Raw genomic sequence first — 17,526 nt, forward strand, 5'->3', positions numbered from 1 at the left:
GGCAAGTCGGTGTCCGGGGGAAGGTGAGGGCGGGGCTGGTGCCCTGCTGAGGGGTGGGCTCGCCCCCTGTAAGGCACCAGAGAATGCCCAGGGTGGCCGCAGGGCTCTGTGCGGGTCCGGTGTCCCGGTCCCCGTGTTCCCCCCCCGACCCACCCCCCGCCCGGACACAGCGAAGTTCCCGCGGCGGCGGCGGCGCAACGGCGGGACAACAGCGCCCCCGCGCGGCCGCGGCGGCACACGGCGGGAGGGGACGGGACAAGGACAACCGCGGGACAGGGACGGGGACAGCAGCAGGGACGGGACGGGGCGGGGGCAGCCCGACCCTGACACCCCCTCGCTTGTCAAACCCGGGTGGTCCTTGTCCCGCTCATCCCGACCCCGCCGCCCTGCCCCGCGCCCCGCCATGCCGGTGCCACCCCGCCGTGCCACCGCGGCCGTCGCCCCCCACCCCCTTCCCCCCCCAACAACCCCGGACAGCCGCACGGTGCCGGGCTGGGGGCCGTGACAGGGGTCGGGGGGCACGAAGCCCTCCTGGAGCCCGCGGGCAGCCCCCGGGGCCGCTCGGGACACGGTGCGGCGACACGTCGGGGTCGTCCGGCCCCGCACCGGAGGGGGAGGGGGGAGACAGACGGGTCCCCCCTGCCCTCGGCCGCCACCCGCTGCCGCCCTGGACCCCGCCGCGGGTCGACCCATTCGGTCCCATTCCGCCCCACACCGGACTCCCCCTCCCGGGGCGCCCCCCCGCGGACAGCCGGTAGGAGAGCGGCGGAGGGCCCGCCCCCCCGGTGACCTCTCCCTGACGTCACCGCAAGCGCCGCCGTCTGGTTGGTTCCCGCGGCCGCCCGTCACGCCGGGGGCGGGGGGTGGTGGTGAAGGGGGGAGGGAACGACAGAGCGCGGCCGCCGGCGGAGGTAACCGGGGGGAAGGCGGGGGTCGCGGCCTGAGGGAGCGAGCGGGACCGGGCGCCCCCCGCTCCCGGGGCCTCTCCGCCACCCCGTTTCCGTCAGCGGCGGGGGGAGCCGGGAGGGGCCGGGGCCGGGGCCGACCCACCCCCGCGGGCAGGGCTGCAGCCCGGCGGCCTGCGGGGCTCCCTGGGGCGGGGGGTGGGGGCCGCGCCGCAGCCCTGGAGCGCCGTGGGGGGGTCGATGGTCGCAAGTCCCGAGCTGGGGGGTACCGGAGAAAGGGCTGGTGTAGGCCTTGAACCAGGAACCGCCCCCTCCCACCCCCACGGGCAGGGCTGGTGCAACCCCCCCACACCCTCGGGATGGGGCACCGGTGCCCCCGGTGTGGCGCACCCCCACACCCCTCCACATCTTAGGCACCCCTCTGCCCACGCACCCCCTTTCCCTGCCACCCCCCAGCCTGCAAATGATCCCCAGGGGTCGGGGAATGGGCCCCACACTGGGATGACCCCCCCACACCCCGAAAGGGGGAGGGGGCAGTGTGACCTCCCCACAGCAGTAGAGGTCTGTGGGGCAGTTATCTGCCATCAGCTGCCACGTTTCGGAGGGTTCTCAGGCCAGCGGGGAGACCCCAGCACTGGGGTCCAGGTTGGTGGGCAGGGTTGTCCCACTGGGAGCTCTCAGTCTGTGCTGGTGGCCCTCGACACCCTGGAGAACATTACCAGGGGGTCACCCAGACGAACCTGAGGGAGGGGTGACACAACAGTGGGCACCAGAGCACGAACTGGGGTCCCAACCCATGAGAGACAGCGGCGCTGCTTAAAGCGGGGCCAAAACCCTCCATGCACCGGTCGCTCAGCCTCCTCCCGCTCTGAGCTATGGGGCAGCAGCAGCTCTGGCCCCACAACTGCCCCAGGAGAGTGCCCACGAGGGTCAGGGTTGCTCTTACCTCCGTCTCCGTGGGGCTGTGGTCAACCTTGCTCAGGCTTGTGGGATCAGAGAGGTGATTTGCGACTAAAATCACGTCCTTTCTTCCCCTAGATCACAGTGCAGACGAGCTCCCGGCACCACCGAGCCAAACTGGATTGCAACCGGTGATCTGTAAGGTGAGATGCTGCGTCCCCCTGCTCCGGCCCCAGGCTGTTCAAGACCACGCGGGGCCACCAAAAGTGCCTAAGCTGCCTTAGAAAAGGTTTTGTGTCTAATGGGATATTTGCCAGCAAATTCAAGCCACGAAGACTATATATTTCTTTATTTGTAAAGGTGTTTGAAGTCCTTGAATTTACCCTTTGGCCACCTTAAATCTAGTTTCTAATCCCCAGCACAGTTAATCAAATCCACAGTGGTTTGAATTATGAGATGTCTGGGGGGGATTTATAGCTTGTATTGCTGATTATACCTTGACTTTATTATATTGCAAATATCTAACTTATGGTCACGGCTGAGATTTACAATCCTCAGGTAGGTGCTTAGGATAACTTTTACCAACTCCGAATGTAATTGGAGGTGACTGATGGGGCTGTCGCCACAGATAAACATGTAATCTGTAAAACGTTAATGCTCTTAAGACAGGGAGACAAGAGGCAGAATAGGTGAAAAGGGTGGGTCAGCTCTAAAAAATATACATATATTATTGGGTGTATTGCTGAGCAAGGCTCTGGATGTCTGGTCTGGCTGGGGCATTCCTGCCTGGGAAGGGGTTTTGGGCTTGTTGATGTCCAGAAAATACCAGGATTTAGATGTTTGTTCCTTCTTGCTCTCAGCTGAAGGTTTTTAGGGTTTGCAGTAGCCCTGGGGAGGGGGAAGGGGTGATAAATAGAAACTGGGATACTCACAGAGCTGATGCCTGCCTCCCCGGTTCGGCGGGGCTTTGTGCCTCTGGCTCTTTGGGACCTGACCGGTGGTTTCTCCCTTGGCTCAGAGGAGCAGCGAGTCCCAAGCAGGCGTGTGCCCCTCGGCCAGCATGACGAGCGAGGTGGTGGAGAACGAGTTTGAGTTTTACTCCAAGGCAGAAAAGTACTGGAAGGACGTGCCCGCCACGGTGGATGGCATGCTGGGGGGCTACGGCCACATCTCCAGCATCGACATCAACAGCTCCAGGAAGTTCCTGCAGAGGTTTCTACGGGTAGGTGGCCCAGTCTGTCGTGATCCCAAAGCCTCATCCTTCTCCCAGAACAGAGCTGGGCTCTTCCCTCTGAGCTGCTCCGTGGGATCCTCCATTGCATGTGTGCTAGGAGAGCTTTGCCCTGCAATGGGTCCCCCTTACCCCAGCCCCATCCTGCTTGGTTGCCCCATTTCTCCTCTGTGGGTACCTTGTGGTGGAATTCAGCTGCTCATGGTTGTCATTCCAGGATGGCCCCAACCGGACGGGGACAACCCGCGCTCTGGACTGTGGGGCGGGCATTGGTCGGATCACCAAGCGGCTCTTGCTGCCCCTGTTCAAGACAGTGGACATGGTGGATGTGACAGAGGACTTCCTCACCAAGGCCAAGAGCTACCTGGGAGAGGAGGGCAGGCGGGTGCGCAACTACTTCTGCTGTGGTCTCCAGGACTTCAGCCCTGAGCCCAACTCCTACGATGTCATCTGGATCCAGTGGGTCATCGGTGAGGGTCGCTTGGCTTGGGGGAGTCTCATCAGCCTGTCCTCCATCCATCTTCCCCCGAGGGGCAGGTTCCCCATGCAATCGGGACAGCTTTGGGCAGGAGGTCTTGAGGTCTGTGTGAAGAATGAGCACGGGTGGGAGGCTGGGCTGGGGACCTGTCCTCCATGGGCAGTACAAGGGCATTGCACTGTGCGGTCTTTTTCCCCAAGCCCTCAGAGGCCAGGACAGAGGTGTGGGTTGGATGGAGTTGGATAGAGCCCATGGGACACAAGTTGGACACCCCCAAGCTAAACCTTTCACCTGCAAATGGCTCAAATATTTGGCTGCCTGGATCAGGAGGGATCCCAACCTCCCAACCATAGTCTCCTGGTCTCCTTCCCTCCTATCACGTGCTGCTTGGGGGTCCTGCCGCGGTCACCCTGTGCCCTCTAACACCTGCTCTGCCTCTCCAGGACATCTCACTGACAACCACCTCTCCGATTTCCTGAAGCGGTGCCGCGCTGGCCTGCGGCCCAACGGCATCGTGGTCATCAAGGACAACATGGCTCAGGAGGGTGTGATCATGGATGATGTGGACAGCAGCGTCTGCCGGGACCTGGACGTGGTCCGTAAGATCATCCGCCGAGCTGGGCTGCACCTCCTGGCTGAGGAACGACAGGAGAACTTCCCTGATGAGATCTACCATGTCTACACATTCGCCATGAGATGAGGGCAGCCAGTAGTGGGAGAAGGTCTCTCCGGGGCCAGCTTGGAGCATGGGCCAGCACAGTGGTTCCTGCCAGGGCCGGGAGAGGTGAGGACTGTGCCTTCACGGTAGGGTGGCGGACAGAGGCGAGGGTGTCGTGACTCCCTCTCTGGGGCTGGTGACAAGGATGGGGCTTTGTCTTCCAAGTTGCTGCTGTTTGTGAAAAAGAAGTGTTTGCCAAATACATTTTCCTGCTGTTGCACTTGTGCATGTGGGCTTTGACAGATGCAGTGTAGGCTTGATGCCACTTTTGGGGGCTCTGTAAGAGGGTCTCCCGTGCAAGAGACACCCTCTGTGGGCACCAGCAGGTTGCTGAGACTGCAGTCACACAGGGCTTCTGTTAGCAAACAGGAGCTCAGAGCACCTCTGTGACGGTTGGGGCTCCATTCTTTGCTTCGGTGTTTGACCCTTTCCCACTCTTGAACTCGCTGCTGCTCACAGCAACAAGCTGGGTCAGGCAAACAGGAGACATCTTTGCCATTTCCCTGCGGTGGGTTGGGGAGGCAACACCAGGTTCTGGGGCTTTGTGGGGGGCCTCTCCTTTAAACCCATGAGCATACCGCCCATGCGTGCAGCAGAAGAGGAGGTGGGTGTAATCCTAGGTCCCCCACATCCTCCTCCAGGGATAGGGGTAAGCCAGGCAAAGCCCTGCAACCCTGGGACTGAGCTGGTGTGCTTTGGGTGTTAACAGTGCACCCGCTCTGAGCTGCCTCCAGACCCCTCAGCCTGTTACCGCAGGCTCACGGTGATGCCCAGCACCTCCCAGTTGCACACTGCAATGCTACAGCTGCTCCCCCAACACCCCACACCATCACCCGCCTTTGAAAACTCTCATCTGCTCCTTGGCCACATCCACATCATTTACCCAAGTCCGGCCACTGTCTTGTGCCAACCTAACCCAACACAATTTGGCCAACACTGGCCCAACAGCTTGCCAGGTGGGTGAGCAGAACCCAGCTGCAGCCCATCCCTCCAGCCAGGCTCACACACAATTCCCCCCCATCCCCACAGAGCCCTTTCCTCCACCCCATCTCTCCTGCAGAAGAAATGAGCCCCTTGTTATTATAAAAGGCCTCGTTTAATTGCTTATTTCCCATTCCAGATGCCAGGGGATTATTTGATCACATTTTTTTTTTTTTTTAAATATCAATTCATCAAGACACACAGCTCCAGTTCCATGGGGTGGGAGAAGGTAAAACACAGATGCTGTCAGGAAGGCAATGGGGGGGAGACAAACCTTCTGCAGCCAAACTGCTAGTGAAGCCCAAATCCACCAGCTATAAACTGTACTTGCTCAGAATAAGTTTTTCCTCTTTTCATCCTCTTCTGCTTTTGTTCCCCATGACAAACAAAAACCAAAACAGAAATGGGGGGCTCAGCTCTGTGGCCAGTCTTTGGCACATTACAAGGAAGCAGATGCCTGAAAGGGGGAGACAGGCAGCTGTGGCAAGGCTGGGACATGGGACCTCCATGTGCAGCCCCCAGAGGCTGCAGGTTCCACTAGCAGGTTGGAAGGTAAACCCATGAGTCCTGCTGCGATTTCATGTTCTTGGGAAGGAAGCACTGGAGACCAAGGTCCTGGGAGCAGTTAGCAAGGGAAAGAGCTGGAACACGGAGGGAGACACAAGGCACTCAGCAGTTAGCTGCCCATTCCTCGTCCTTGCACAGGGAACACACCACGAAGCCAAAAAACATCCATTTCTCTGTTTTGGAGCCCAGCACCTCCAAGATGTCCTTAGTGGACGGTCCTCTGTACCAGGAGGATGGGGTGCTCCCAGAAGAAACTCAGAGGGTGCCAAGTGGCCACTGCTGCCAGCCCCACTTCCCCTCACCCCCATCACACTCCTGGTTTCAGAAGCCCACAGGAGTGAGGAGGACATCCACATCCCTGCGGAGATGCTAGACCTGCCTCCACCACGGCTGCTCCCACCACCAGGGTTGGAGGCAGGAAACGAGGACACCAACGCCAGCACTGTCCTGGCACAGGGAACACCTCCCAGCACCCCGAGGCATCTCACAATTCCGCTGCTTGCCTAAGGCACTGCTTCACCCACCCTGGACCCGGCAGGGCTGGAAAGAGAGGGGACAGGCTGCCTGTCCAGTCACACCACCCCAGCCGCCCCGCTGGTCCTGCCCGCCAGGCCTTTTCTTAAAATCCACACAAACCAGCCCTCTGCCCCAGTATCCAGCTCCCCAACGCCCAGGGGCTCTCTCTGCCCCCAGGGAGCCACAGGGTTCTGCCCACCTCCCCACAACGTGCTCCAGAGCAACGAGGCCTCCACAGATGTGTGTGCAGTGTCACGCTCAAAAAAGCACACCCCCAAAACCCAGCAGAGACAGACACCATGGGCAGCACTGGCCAAGCTGTGGGCGTGCAGACAGCATGTGGACAGTCCACCTCTTGCAGAGAAAACTAGCCCAGAGCAGAGATTTGGTGGCTGTAGGCACAAGATGACCATGGAGGGGGGAGATGGAGAGGCATTAGTCAGGCTCACAGGTCCTCGTGCCCAGCAGCAGCATGGTCAACGAGGAGGTACCACTTCAGCCTATCTGGAAGAGGCAGAGCCTTGATTTTGACATCTACTGGCCACGGTTTAAGGCGCTGCCGGATAAACACCCTGCAGAGATGCTTCAATGCCTGCGGGGAGCGCTCCAGCTGCTTCAGAGAGCAGAACAGAGTCCTGATCTTCTCCCCGTGGTACCTACAGCTGCTGGTGTTGACCTCAAAGTTGCTGGGCAGCCGGATGGCTTGTGAACTGGCCATCATGAGCTCCAGCAGAGTCTGACCCTTCTGGATGAGGTCTGTAGAGAAGCTGTCATCTTCAGAGACGCTGAGGTGCGAGCAGAGGCACTCGAAGACAATGTGGAAGCCTGACCAGCACGAGGGACCGTGGAGGGAGCAGTTGTAGGCAGCACCCGACTCCAGCAAGAAACGCAGCAGTGGGAAGTGGCGTTTGAAGCTTTTGAAGCAGAGGTGGGTGAGAGACTCGGGGGCTGGGCACTCGCTGGGGTTGGCACCATGGGCCAGCAGCAGCTGTGTGACACGAAAGCAGAAGCGATTGATCACCTGTGCCTCCTCGGTGCTGCTGCACACCATTTCTCCCAGCAGGAAAATGACGTAGGTGAAGACAGTGTCACCATCTTTGGTGGTGGCCCTGACATCTGCACCTGAAGGAAAGGACAGAGAACGTAACTGGCATTGCAGACAATGAGGCCAGGACAGCACTAACTGGCACTGCTGGGCTTCACTCTTGCTCAAGTGGGCACATAGAGTTGGGAGGGCAGTGCCTGGTGCTGCACAAAGACTCAGCCAGCACTAGGGGTGGAGAGGGGAGAAGGTTGCCCTCACCTCCTTCCAACAGGAGACGGATGCTCTCAGTGTTGTGGATCTGGACACCGTCACTGCTGGCCAGGGCATGCAACAGTGCTGTCTTTCCTGCAGTGGAGCAATCCGTCAGTCAGATGAAAATAGGCTGACACCCCAAAATGCAGGAAGAAAGATAGCCCAACCCACCAACCAGATAGCCAAACACGGGGAGAGACAACCCTTCTCCTTCTGGCAGGCTTCCGCTGTCCCCGTGATGCTGCACAGCTATAGAGACAGGGTGACAGGCCACACGTGTGGGGCTGGTGGTGTCCCCAGAGGGCACATGTGTCATAGCAGAGTGGGTTTTAGAGCACATGAGCACCCAAGGCTGTAAGAGCACAGCCCCATCCCATGTTCCACAGGCTGCAGAGAGCTGGTTTCAGGCCCCTTCTGCACTTGACACAGCCAAGATACAAGGAGAAACACAGAGCACCAGGGAGGTTCTGCAGCCTGCACCCAACTTCCAAACCAGTTTGTAACCAGAGCGCATTTGCGGCAGCAAGACGGAAGGACCCAGACCGCGTGCCCTTCTCTAGCCCACCCACAAGGGCCGACTGCTGGGAGCACTCGTGCTGGGGGAGCGGGCGGGGCACACAGACCGTTTTTGTCGGCTGCATTGACATCAGCCCCCAGCTGAAGCAGCCGCTGGAGGCACGGCAGCCGCTCAGGCTCCTCACTGGCCAGATCGAGGGGACTACTCTCATGAATCTGTGCAGAGCAAGAGGAAAAAAAAAAAAAAAACAACAAACACTGGTAAGTATTAAAGACTATTTGTGAGCACCTCTGAAGAGTCACTGCTGGGGCTTCACCATGGCCAACATAAGAGCATATTTGAAGCCATCCCCAAAAATCAAAGTGAACCTTCCCCGCTGTGTCCATAGGCAGAGGTTTGTCTACTCCAGCCTCCTCCCACCCATCACTCCACGGCAGAAGGAGTTTTGCTCAGCCAAAGGCAATCTGAACTTCTGCCACGGCATCGGAGCACTACAGACAACGGGCACAGAATGTTGCCCAGGGGAAGCGGCCCAGGAGGTGGGGAGCAGGGAGGGCTGTCCCCACACACCAGCCCCTTGCAGTAAAGTCTCAAGGAGGCTCAGCTTGGCTGTGCCCAGACAGTTAAGTCCATACCCGGTCTCTCCGGTTGATGTCAGCCCCATGGTGCACCAGGAGCTCCACCATATCTGGCTGGTTGCGGAGCACCGCAATGTGCAGGGGGGTGTAGTAGGTGACTGGATCTGAGGACAAAAACACAGCGTCAGAGAGAACTAAGGGCTTCCCCAGAACAGCCCAAATACCCACCAAAAGTGGAAGGGGGCAGCTGGGGAGGGCCCCGAGAATGCAGTGATGCCCATGAACACTGGGCTGGCACAGACACCCCAGGTCCTGCTTTTGCAATGGCTCCTGCTCTGGCAAAAGCCCTCAAAGTTGTGAACTGACACCCAAGCCCCTGGCCATCCCCCAGTCCATCCCTGTGGCTGGGTTCAGACAAGGGCTGCCACAAGGCGTACTCATGCTATCCCAGCAAGGAGTGGGGGTCTGAGCTGGCAGCACCCCGTTTTCTACCTCAGCTATCTCTGTTTCCCAGGGCAACTTCATACCAGCTGGTTCCTCCTGGCCAAGCCCAGCCCCTTCCCACCAGCCTCACCTTCAAAGCTGAGGTCAGCTCCAAACTCCAGGAGGATTTCTGCGGCAGGGACGAGTCCCAGCTCGGTGACCTTCAGCAGAGCATAGCTCACACCTTCCTGATAAAATGGGGAGTGGGTCTCCCTCTCCAAGACTCGTCTCATAGCCGAGAGCTGGCTCCTGTCGCTGCCCAGACAGGCAGGGCTTGAGACACACAAAAACAACGGGTTACTCAGTTGGATGGCACGCATCTTAGGCACGTGCAAGGGTCAAAGCAGCACCAAGCAAAGAAGAAAACTCTCTGGTCTCCCATCTTGTCTTATAACCACCAGGTCTCTAACCTGATGGCTGTGAGGTTATGCAGCAGCACGAGGGTCACAGCTGAACCCCAATTTAGGTTTTACTGCCATGGGTCAGGCAGAAAGGGCTGTTCCTGGGGAGCACAGATCACCCCTGTGTTTGCTCTGCTCCACCCCCATGTTCCCAAAGAACAGCAGCAAGAGGAGGGTCCGTAGGATGAGGTGCTCACCGGGACTAGGGTTTGTTCCCAGCTCGTGCTGTGTCTGATCTTGGCCGCATCACTGAGCTCCCGCCATCACCCCTAAAGCACCAAGTGGGCGTTTAGCCCCAGAGCTCTGCTCATGGCCCCATCTAGTTACCTCTCAAGGGCACTCTGCTGTTCCGCATCCTGTATCGCCAGCAACCCCAAGATCTCGTCTACCAGGGGCTGATACTCAAAGATGATCCTGCGGAAGCCGTGCAGGAAAGGCATTGTGCTCTATTCTGCACACAGACCATCTAGGGGCCTCCAGCATGGCAGTGGCGTCTTCCCCAAGCAGGTATCTGGTGGGCAGACCCCAGCACTGCCTGGTTTCCAAGGGACTTTTCCCTCCTTTAAAAAAAAAAAAAAACAAACCAAAAAAACCACAAACCTTGCTAGGAGTTTTACATTTAGAAAAAAACCACAGCCTTCCTCCCTCACACGTTTCTAAAAGGCAACAAAGACGAGCACAGTGATGTCCTCCCACACACCACAGAGGTGTATTCAAATTATCTCCTGCACGCAGAGCCGCAAATTGGAGTTATCTGGGTGCAGGAAGAAAACACGAGAGGCGGAGCCCAGGCTCCGGGCAAACCCCATTTGCAGCGGCTCTGCCAAAGCCCCCACCCGCTGGGGGTAGCAGGGGCCGGAGCCGAGACCACCAAACCCCTGCCTGGGGAAAGAGGGGGACTGGAGTAGCCCCCGCAAGGCCGGAGGCGCCGTAACCCCCACTTCGATCCACGGGAGCCAGCCCAGGAGCCACCCCGCCCCGCCGGCGTACAGGGCGGCAACGCCGGGGAGGGGACCGAGAGGCCCCCAAATCTCCCCGTGCCACACGGGGACAAGCGCAGAGGCCCACAAACCCACCAGCACCCCGGGAGGGGGTGTCTGTGAGCCCCCGGGATCCCACCGAGACGGCCCCAGAGGCCCCGAACGCCCCCGCACCCCACGGGGAGAGTCCCCGGAGCTCCGGGGCGAGCCGAGGAGTGCCCGCAGGGGGCCTCCAAACTCCACGGGGAGGGACCCGGAGGCCCCAGCAACCGCCCACCCCTCACGGGGGTCACCCCGGGGCTGAGAGCCCCCCGCGACTCATAACCCCTCACCTGCACCGGCCCCGCCGCCGGAAGCGGAAGCCGCCGGGAGGGGCGGGACCCTCTTGGGGGCGGGATCTTATTGGGGCGGAGTCTCACGGGGGGCGGGGTCTCGCCGGGGGCGGGGCTGCGACGCCGCCGGCAGGGGGCAGCACGCGGCCGGGAGCGGCGCGCCGGGAGCGCGCGGGGGCGGGGGCGCGCGCGGCAGGTGGGCGCGGGCACGGCGCTGGGCACCCCCGGTGCGTGCACACACACATACACACACGGTGCCCTCCACCCTCCTCCTCCTCCCTCCCCACCCCCCCCCCCCGTGAACAGACCACCGGCACAGCCCCTCCGAACACGGCAGATGCGCACAGCTGTTCGCACGCGCGGTGCACGCCAACGGGCAGCGGCACGGACACGCGTGTGCAGGCAAGGTGTGCGCGCACACCCACGCGGCTGCACCCCCCCCACACCCCTCCAGCGCCCGTAGTGGCTTCAGCTCCAGCTCTGCCACCCGTGGGAGTGTGTGTGTGGGGGGGTAGTGGTCGTGCAACCCCGGGCACCAGTCCGGTTCCCCAACCGGCACCCGGCAGCACCCACCGCGGGGGCTGCTCACACCCACCCGGGACGGGCTGGGGGCGCTGGGGGTGGCGCCGAGTGGCTGCCAGCTCCCTGAGGCTCGGGGGGCTCGGGGGGCTCTGGGGCTGCTGCCCGTGGCACGCCCGGACCCTCCCCTGCTGAAAGAGCTGCCGGGGGAAGCGTTAGCCCAGGATTTATTGGTATTATTATCATCATCATCATTTTTATTATTATTCTGGTGGAATTTCCAGACGCGGGGAGCTCCGGAGAGCCGGCAATAACTGAAGCCGCCTTGGGTTTCCTATTTACGTATTTATTTTATTCTGGTGGAGCGCTTCCAGATTTCAGCAAGCAGCCGTGGCCCGGGGGCAGAGGGGGTGAGGAGGCCGCGCCGGTTGGGCATTTTTCTGACATGCCGTCACGCTCCCCCCCTTGTTTCTCACCCTTCCCTTCCCCACACAAAGTGGGGTGCCAGGGTGAGGGACCCGCAGCCCCCCGGCCCCAAGCCCACCGTCATGGCAGGGCAAGGCATCCCAAGCCCTTTGCAGAGTGGCTGCAGGGTCTGGTGCCACAGGGACTTGGTGACATGCGGTGGCACCTTGCTGGGCAGCTGGCATGGAAGCCCCCCTCACAGCTCAGTAGCCCCCATGGGTAGGGTTTGGGGGGCATCATCCTGGGTGGGGGGAAATAACCCCATCCAAATGCCCTGGGCAGGGACCAGAGGGGAAAAGCGGCAGGAGGAGGAGCAGGGAGCGAGGATTTCTCCTTCGCCATGGAGGATGCCTTATGCCCGTACGAGCCAACTTCAAACCAGCGCAGCCCATCCAGGGGGACCCTACATTGGGTGGACCGGGCAGCCGAGATCCTCGCTCCGATCCTCAGTGCCTCCTCGCTGCCTCCGGTGACTGGGCAAACCCCGGACTGTCTGCAGTCCCATTAATGCCCAAATCCTCCATGGTCTGGTAAAACCCCAGACTCCCTGCTGTCCAGGTGGCAGTGCTGGGTGCAGTCACTGTCCCCAGCTGCGTGGCAGTGGTGGGGACCATGCAGGGTCCAGCCCTCCATCAGACACTGTTCTGGAGGGAAATCCTCCCCCCCCCATTCCCCACTGTTGGCTGGAAAAGGAGGGCTGGCAAGCGTGGGTCACCCCATTGCCATGTCTGACCCCAGCCGTGTTGGCCCCGGGGATGAGGAGGGACCCTGGGCTGCCCCAAAGAGTCTCACCAGCCTGGCCGTGCCCCCATGAGTGCCCAAAAGGCTTTGTCCCCACCCCAATAACACCCCCCCCCAGCTGGAAAGGAGGCTTTGGGAGTGCAGCGTGGGGCCAAACCTGGCTCAAAACCAGCCCTGGGAGGTGCCAAGCCCCAAGACACAAGGGCTGAAACCCCTCCCCAGCCATCAGCACGGCCAGGCTGGTGAGGGGCCGGGGGCACGGGACCCCTTCCCTGGAACATCCCTGCCCTGGTCCTGCCATGACCATGCCATGAACCGCAGCCTCCAGGGAGATGACTCCCCATCCCCACATTTCTTGGGCAAAAAAAATATCCGTTTTGCAAATCGGGACATCACTGGCATGGTCAGCCAGGGTGTTCGAGTGCCCGGCTAAAATAACAGCGTCGGGATCTGCCCCCTTCCTCCCCATCGCCTTGGTGGGGCGGACTAGGAAGAATGCGAGTTGGCTATCCATCAGGGAGACAGAGCAACAGCCAGCCGAAGAAAGAGGGGCATTTTAGGAGGAAAGCCAGGGAAATTTGATCATTAAGAAATCCTCCTGGCTGTCTGGGGGAATTTAATTAAATTGCTGGAAAGGGCTGTAAGCACATCTGGATCCAATATGTGCAGCTTTGATTTTTTTCTTTCTTTCTTTCTTTCTTTTTTTTTTTTTTTTTTTTTTAGTTCACTCTTTTCCCATCTCGCTGTTGAAGGAGGGGGGGAATAAAAGGGAAATAGCAGAGCCACGGAGTATTGGTTCATCTGGGACTGGGATTCCTGGCAGGGAAAGAAAGAGAGGGAGAGAAAGAAAGAGGCAGAAACAGAGGGAATAAGAAAGCTGGGAGAAAAACCTTCACCAAGGGCTTGGCCGGGGTGTTTTATAATGCCACCGACCGCAGAGACAAGGAGCTAAGAGGGAATGGAGGCAGTTGTGAGGGCTGGAGGGAAGAGGAGGAGGAGAGGAGCTAGCCCAGGGCACACTGCACTTTCGGGGTCTGGCAGGGATGGAGGGAGAAAGAGTAATCACTCAGCGGATAGAGAAATACCATTCCTGCTGGGAGCGGCAGGGCCGGGCATGAGGGGACTCCTCCGGCAAAAGCCGCCGGCTGTCACCCCTGCGGGCAGCGCTGCCCTGAGCCCTGCCCGGCCCGACGCCCACCATGCCGGGGACAGGGCAGGGATGCTCTCCTCTCTGGCCCCCCGTCTCACCCCGGGCAGGACGCGGAGCTGGGCACGGCTCAGGTTTAAGCAGATGGGGCTGGCAGCCCAGCGCCAGGGAAGGGACCGACCCCCGGCCACGCACCCCGAGAGCCGCTTGCTGGGTCCTGGCCGGGCACCATCAAGCCCCCATCTCCCTCACTCTACTTCTTACTATCCCCTTACTCCGAACATCCTCCTTACGGTGGAGCAGAGGTGCAGCTCCATAGTAAGAACAAACTTTGCGCTCATCAGCAATTTGGGCAAGCCAGCCTAGTTTCTCGGCATGAAAATATCCATAAGGCAAGATTTTGGGAATATTAAGGAGAACGAGCTCCCTGGGTACCAAAGGGAGCCGCACCAGCCCAGGCAGTGCTCCAAGGATGCTGCACCGTCCCACCCCAGCCACTGCCGCTGCCCGGGGGTGAGGAGGAGGGCTGGAGCTGGCAGAGCACGGCCGGCTCCGTGCCGCGGCGAGCACTGTGGAAGCACGAGATGTTATCACAGCATGAGAGAAACATCAGGAAACCCCTAGGAGGACGCAAAGCGAGATTACCAAAAAAACCTCTCTTGGGTTGTTGTTTTGTTTTTTGGGTTTTTTTTAAGAGAGGAAGATGAAGGACTGACAAAGAGAAACACATTCATCCCAAGAGCTGCGAGCCACAAACCTGGCGGGCTCCGGCTGGCTGGATCCTCGCCCCAAGAGCCCGGCACAGCCCTGCCAGTTTGGTGCCGCTCTGGTTCATCAGCCCAACAGCTCCTGCTCAGCAAAGCCGGACTCTGAGCGCGCACCCAGCTCAGCAAAACCCAGGCGCTTGGTGTCAGGCAAACCAAACCTGCTTGGCTTCGTCTCCAAACCACCCGTGCCTTGCTCTGAGCATGGCCGAGAGTCACCTTCCCAGCTCCAAGGTCCAGTTTTAATCACTTAAAACATTTCCCCCCCCCCCAAAAAATAAAGAAGAGCTTGCACAAGAGTGTTAGGACTCAGCAGGAGGGTGGGTTTCAAACAACCGGGTCTCGCTTCGGATGCCTTGTGTGGCTGGCGGAGTTAAAAAAAAAATGATGCTGGGAAAAAAAAAAAAAAAAGGCAAATCCTACAGCTAAAAAGGAAATTGCATTAATACAGATTGTTTTATTTAAAAAAAGCAAACCCTGACCTCTACTTCAAAAAAGTCATTAGACATTCTCCTTCTGAAAGGCCGACAGGGGATATTACTGAAAGGCCAGTTAATTTCTCAATGACTTACTGTTCTTGCTCTGCTCATGGAAATGTGTAAAGAGTCGGAGGGTAATTTAAGGCACCCTGCAGAAAGGTGTGTAAATCTTTGCATGTCTAAAGAAACTTTACCAGACCGCTAGGATTGGGAAAAAAGAAAATGCTTGCCCTCTTTTTTTTTTTTTTTCTTTTTTTTTTTTTTTAACTTTCCTTTGGAACTCTGATCCCCTTTGATCATAAAAAAAGGTCATATTTCACCCAAAAAAATATCAGCAATCACAGAGCCTGAGGAAGTGCGAACCCAAGGGGGTTTCACCGATGATTATTCCCTCCATTTAATTATTTAATGCCGCTAACTGGGGGAAAGCCGTCTCCCCTGGAAAAGCCAGACAGTTCAAGAATAAGGTCTGGCCCCGAACAAGGAGGAGGAAGAGGGTTATAAATGGGGCTGGAGCTGCTCCGTCCCCCCTCCTGCCCTCGCTCCTTCATGGGCCGAGACCAGCTGCCCCACAGCCCCCCCCCAAAATAATCACAGCAAGATGTTCCCAGCCTCTGGGGCCGAGGGGGAAACGCTAGGGGAAGGACAGGGGTCCTTGCTGCCCCAGGCCCCCTGCCAGCCCCGGCCAGCCGATGGGTCACTGCCTTCCAAGGGCACATCACTATCACCAAGGTTGGTCCTTGAGCAATTTTTCCAGGACGTGGTGTCATCCCCGTCCTGGGGAGGGTCTGTCCCCAAAGCCAAGGCAGAAAAAAGAGCCAGGATAAAGCTGGTACCTGACCGAGGAGGGTGGCACAGGGCTGCGCTGGGTCCCCCAGCTCCTGGTGGTCCCAGGGGTGATGCAGACATTTCCCCCTGGGGAGCACGGAGCAGCCAGGAGGGCTAATGGCGATATGCACAATCCATATTCTAATATACGCATGGAGTGCATAACCGCCATGCACAGCATCGCCCGGGCACCCCGTGCTGCTGGGGACCCGTCCAGCTGGGTGCTGGGCGGAGGTAAAACACCCGTCCATGGGGAGCAGCCCCTGGGGAAGCGGGAGCAGAAAGCGGAGTGACACCAGCCCGTGATTTACACAGCCAAGGGGGACAGGACCAGACGCCGGAGCTGACTCTGAAAGCGGCCCTAGGGCCAATAAATTGCGCCAATAGGGCCGATAAACGGACCCCCCCAAAAAAAGGAGGGGGGAAGGGAGGTTGGGCTGGCTTGTTTGCACACTCGGGGAGCCCCCCGCGGAGTCGGAGAGAGCCAAAAGCTGCCTTCAGCTACACCCCTTCCAAGCTGGAGAGCTCTGGGAAGCTGCTTCCCCATCAGGAAGATCAGATTTGGCAGCACTGGCTGGCTTAAAAATCTGCACGCCTCCAACTTGAAGGGGAAGAGAGCGCAAGAAAAGCTTTCGACAAATGTTAAAATAACTCAGCCAGGGGTTTGCCTCCCTCGGCTGCGCTGGAGCGGGGATGTTTATGAGCTCAGAGCTGGGCTGCAGCGGCCGATCTCGCTCCGAGATTTCGCGTCGAACCCTGCGTGCGCGCAAGCCCCATCCATATGTGCCTGCAGTGGCGGGCAGGAGAGCACGCTGGAATCAAGGGGAAGAAATAATAACCGTTAACCTCTTCGATTTCTGCTCATCGCCCCGAGCCCTGCCCTCACTGGACACCAGCAACCAGCCCCGGCTGCTGGCTCTGCCCCCCTCCCTCCCACAGCCTCCTCCCTGCATCTATGTCCATACGTACATAAATATATATATAATTTTTAAAGAGGAAAAACTCCTTTTTCCTCTCCCGGTGGCTGGTTTTCATTAGGGAGGTTTCATTCTAACCCCAAGGGAAACAGCCTATGATTTTTTAACTGTGGTGCAGGACGTAATTATCTCATTAAGGCGAGAGAGCCAGGCTTTTCCCAGGAGAGGTGACCTTGCTCCGGGGTTGATGGGGACCGGGGAGAGGGGGGAGGCTGGAGGTTGAGGGGGGCCATGTCCCCCGCTAACCTGCGGGTCACCTCTCCCTCCAGCCCCCTTTGGGGCTGGGGAAACCCGGCCCCTCTCCCCCCCACATCCCTCCCCACGGAGCGCAGCCACTTACACTTGTTGATAGAAGCACTTAAAGCAGGGCTTGGCGGGGGGGGAGGATGATGTGGCTGGGGTAAGAGGGGGGGGAAAAGCGGGTCTCCCTCCCTCTCCGTCCCGTTTCCCCCCCCCCCCCCCCCCCCTTTTCCGCGGCTTGGCTGCCGGCAGCGCTCGGCCCCTGGCAGGGGGGCAGGTCGCCGTGCCGGGGGGGGGGCGAGGGGCCGCCCCGCTCGGCTCGGAGCAGGGGCGTTTGTTTGAACAGCTCCAGAGCAAAGAGCAGGGGAAGAAAGTTTGGGCTGGGAGCGTGGTTTTTTCCCCAGACGTCAGCACAAGGCGGAACAGGGGCTGGGGAGGGAGCCGGACTCACAGGGCAGCCGGGATTTTTTTTTCCCCTTTAA

At 59.4% G+C, this 17,526-nt stretch overlaps 2 protein-coding genes across 2 annotated transcripts; one reads left to right on the forward strand and one right to left on the reverse strand.

Moving 5' to 3' along the window:
• Window positions 1-881: 881 nt before the first annotated feature.
• On the forward strand, window positions 882-4,456 carry NTMT1 (N-terminal Xaa-Pro-Lys N-methyltransferase 1). Its single transcript, XM_082492617.1, has 5 exons — window positions 882-911; window positions 1,944-2,008; window positions 2,824-3,027; window positions 3,254-3,506; window positions 3,958-4,456. The coding sequence occupies exons 3-5, from the start codon at window positions 2,866-2,868 to the stop codon at window positions 4,212-4,214; spliced, it is 672 nt and encodes a 223-aa protein (XP_082348743.1). The 5' UTR covers window positions 882-911; window positions 1,944-2,008; window positions 2,824-2,865; the 3' UTR covers window positions 4,215-4,456.
• An 872-nt stretch (window positions 4,457-5,328) lies between these two features.
• Window positions 5,329-10,128, reverse strand: ASB6 (ankyrin repeat and SOCS box containing 6). The gene is made up of 6 exons (XM_082492655.1): window positions 9,900-10,128; window positions 9,263-9,444; window positions 8,746-8,852; window positions 8,217-8,325; window positions 7,600-7,686; window positions 5,329-7,418 (listed from the first exon to the last, which is right to left on the reverse strand). The coding sequence occupies exons 1-6, from the start codon at window positions 10,010-10,012 to the stop codon at window positions 6,742-6,744; spliced, it is 1,275 nt and encodes a 424-aa protein (XP_082348781.1). The 5' UTR covers window positions 10,013-10,128; the 3' UTR covers window positions 5,329-6,741.
• Window positions 10,129-17,526: the final 7,398 nt, after the last annotated feature.

This window comes from Vanellus vanellus, assembly GCF_965231255.1.
Source record: "Vanellus vanellus genome assembly, chromosome: 18".
Classification (NCBI taxonomy): domain Eukaryota; kingdom Metazoa; phylum Chordata; class Aves; order Charadriiformes; family Charadriidae; genus Vanellus; species Vanellus vanellus.

Bases quoted from the DNA above. Each gene is read 5' to 3' on its own strand.
- NTMT1 (XM_082492617.1), top strand. From the start codon at position 2,866: ATGACGAGCGAGGTGGTGGAGAACGAGTTTGAGTTTTACTCCAAGGCA. The intron at 3,028-3,253 runs GTAGGTGGCCCA...TTGTCATTCCAG, and splicing joins TCCTGCAGAGGTTTCTACGG to GATGGCCCCAACCGGACGGG. The intron at 3,507-3,957 runs GTGAGGGTCGCT...CTGCCTCTCCAG, and splicing joins CTGGATCCAGTGGGTCATCG to GACATCTCACTGACAACCAC.
- ASB6 (XM_082492655.1), bottom strand. From the start codon at position 10,012: ATGCCTTTCCTGCACGGCTTCCGCAGGATCATCTTTGAGTATCAGCCC. The intron at 9,445-9,899 runs GTAACTAGATGG...GTGTGTCTCAAG, and splicing joins CAGCAGAGTGCCCTTGAGAG to CCCTGCCTGTCTGGGCAGCG. The intron at 7,687-8,216 runs GTCTGTGTGCCC...GCTCCACTGCAG, and splicing joins CAATGCAGCCGACAAAAACG to GAAAGACAGCACTGTTGCAT.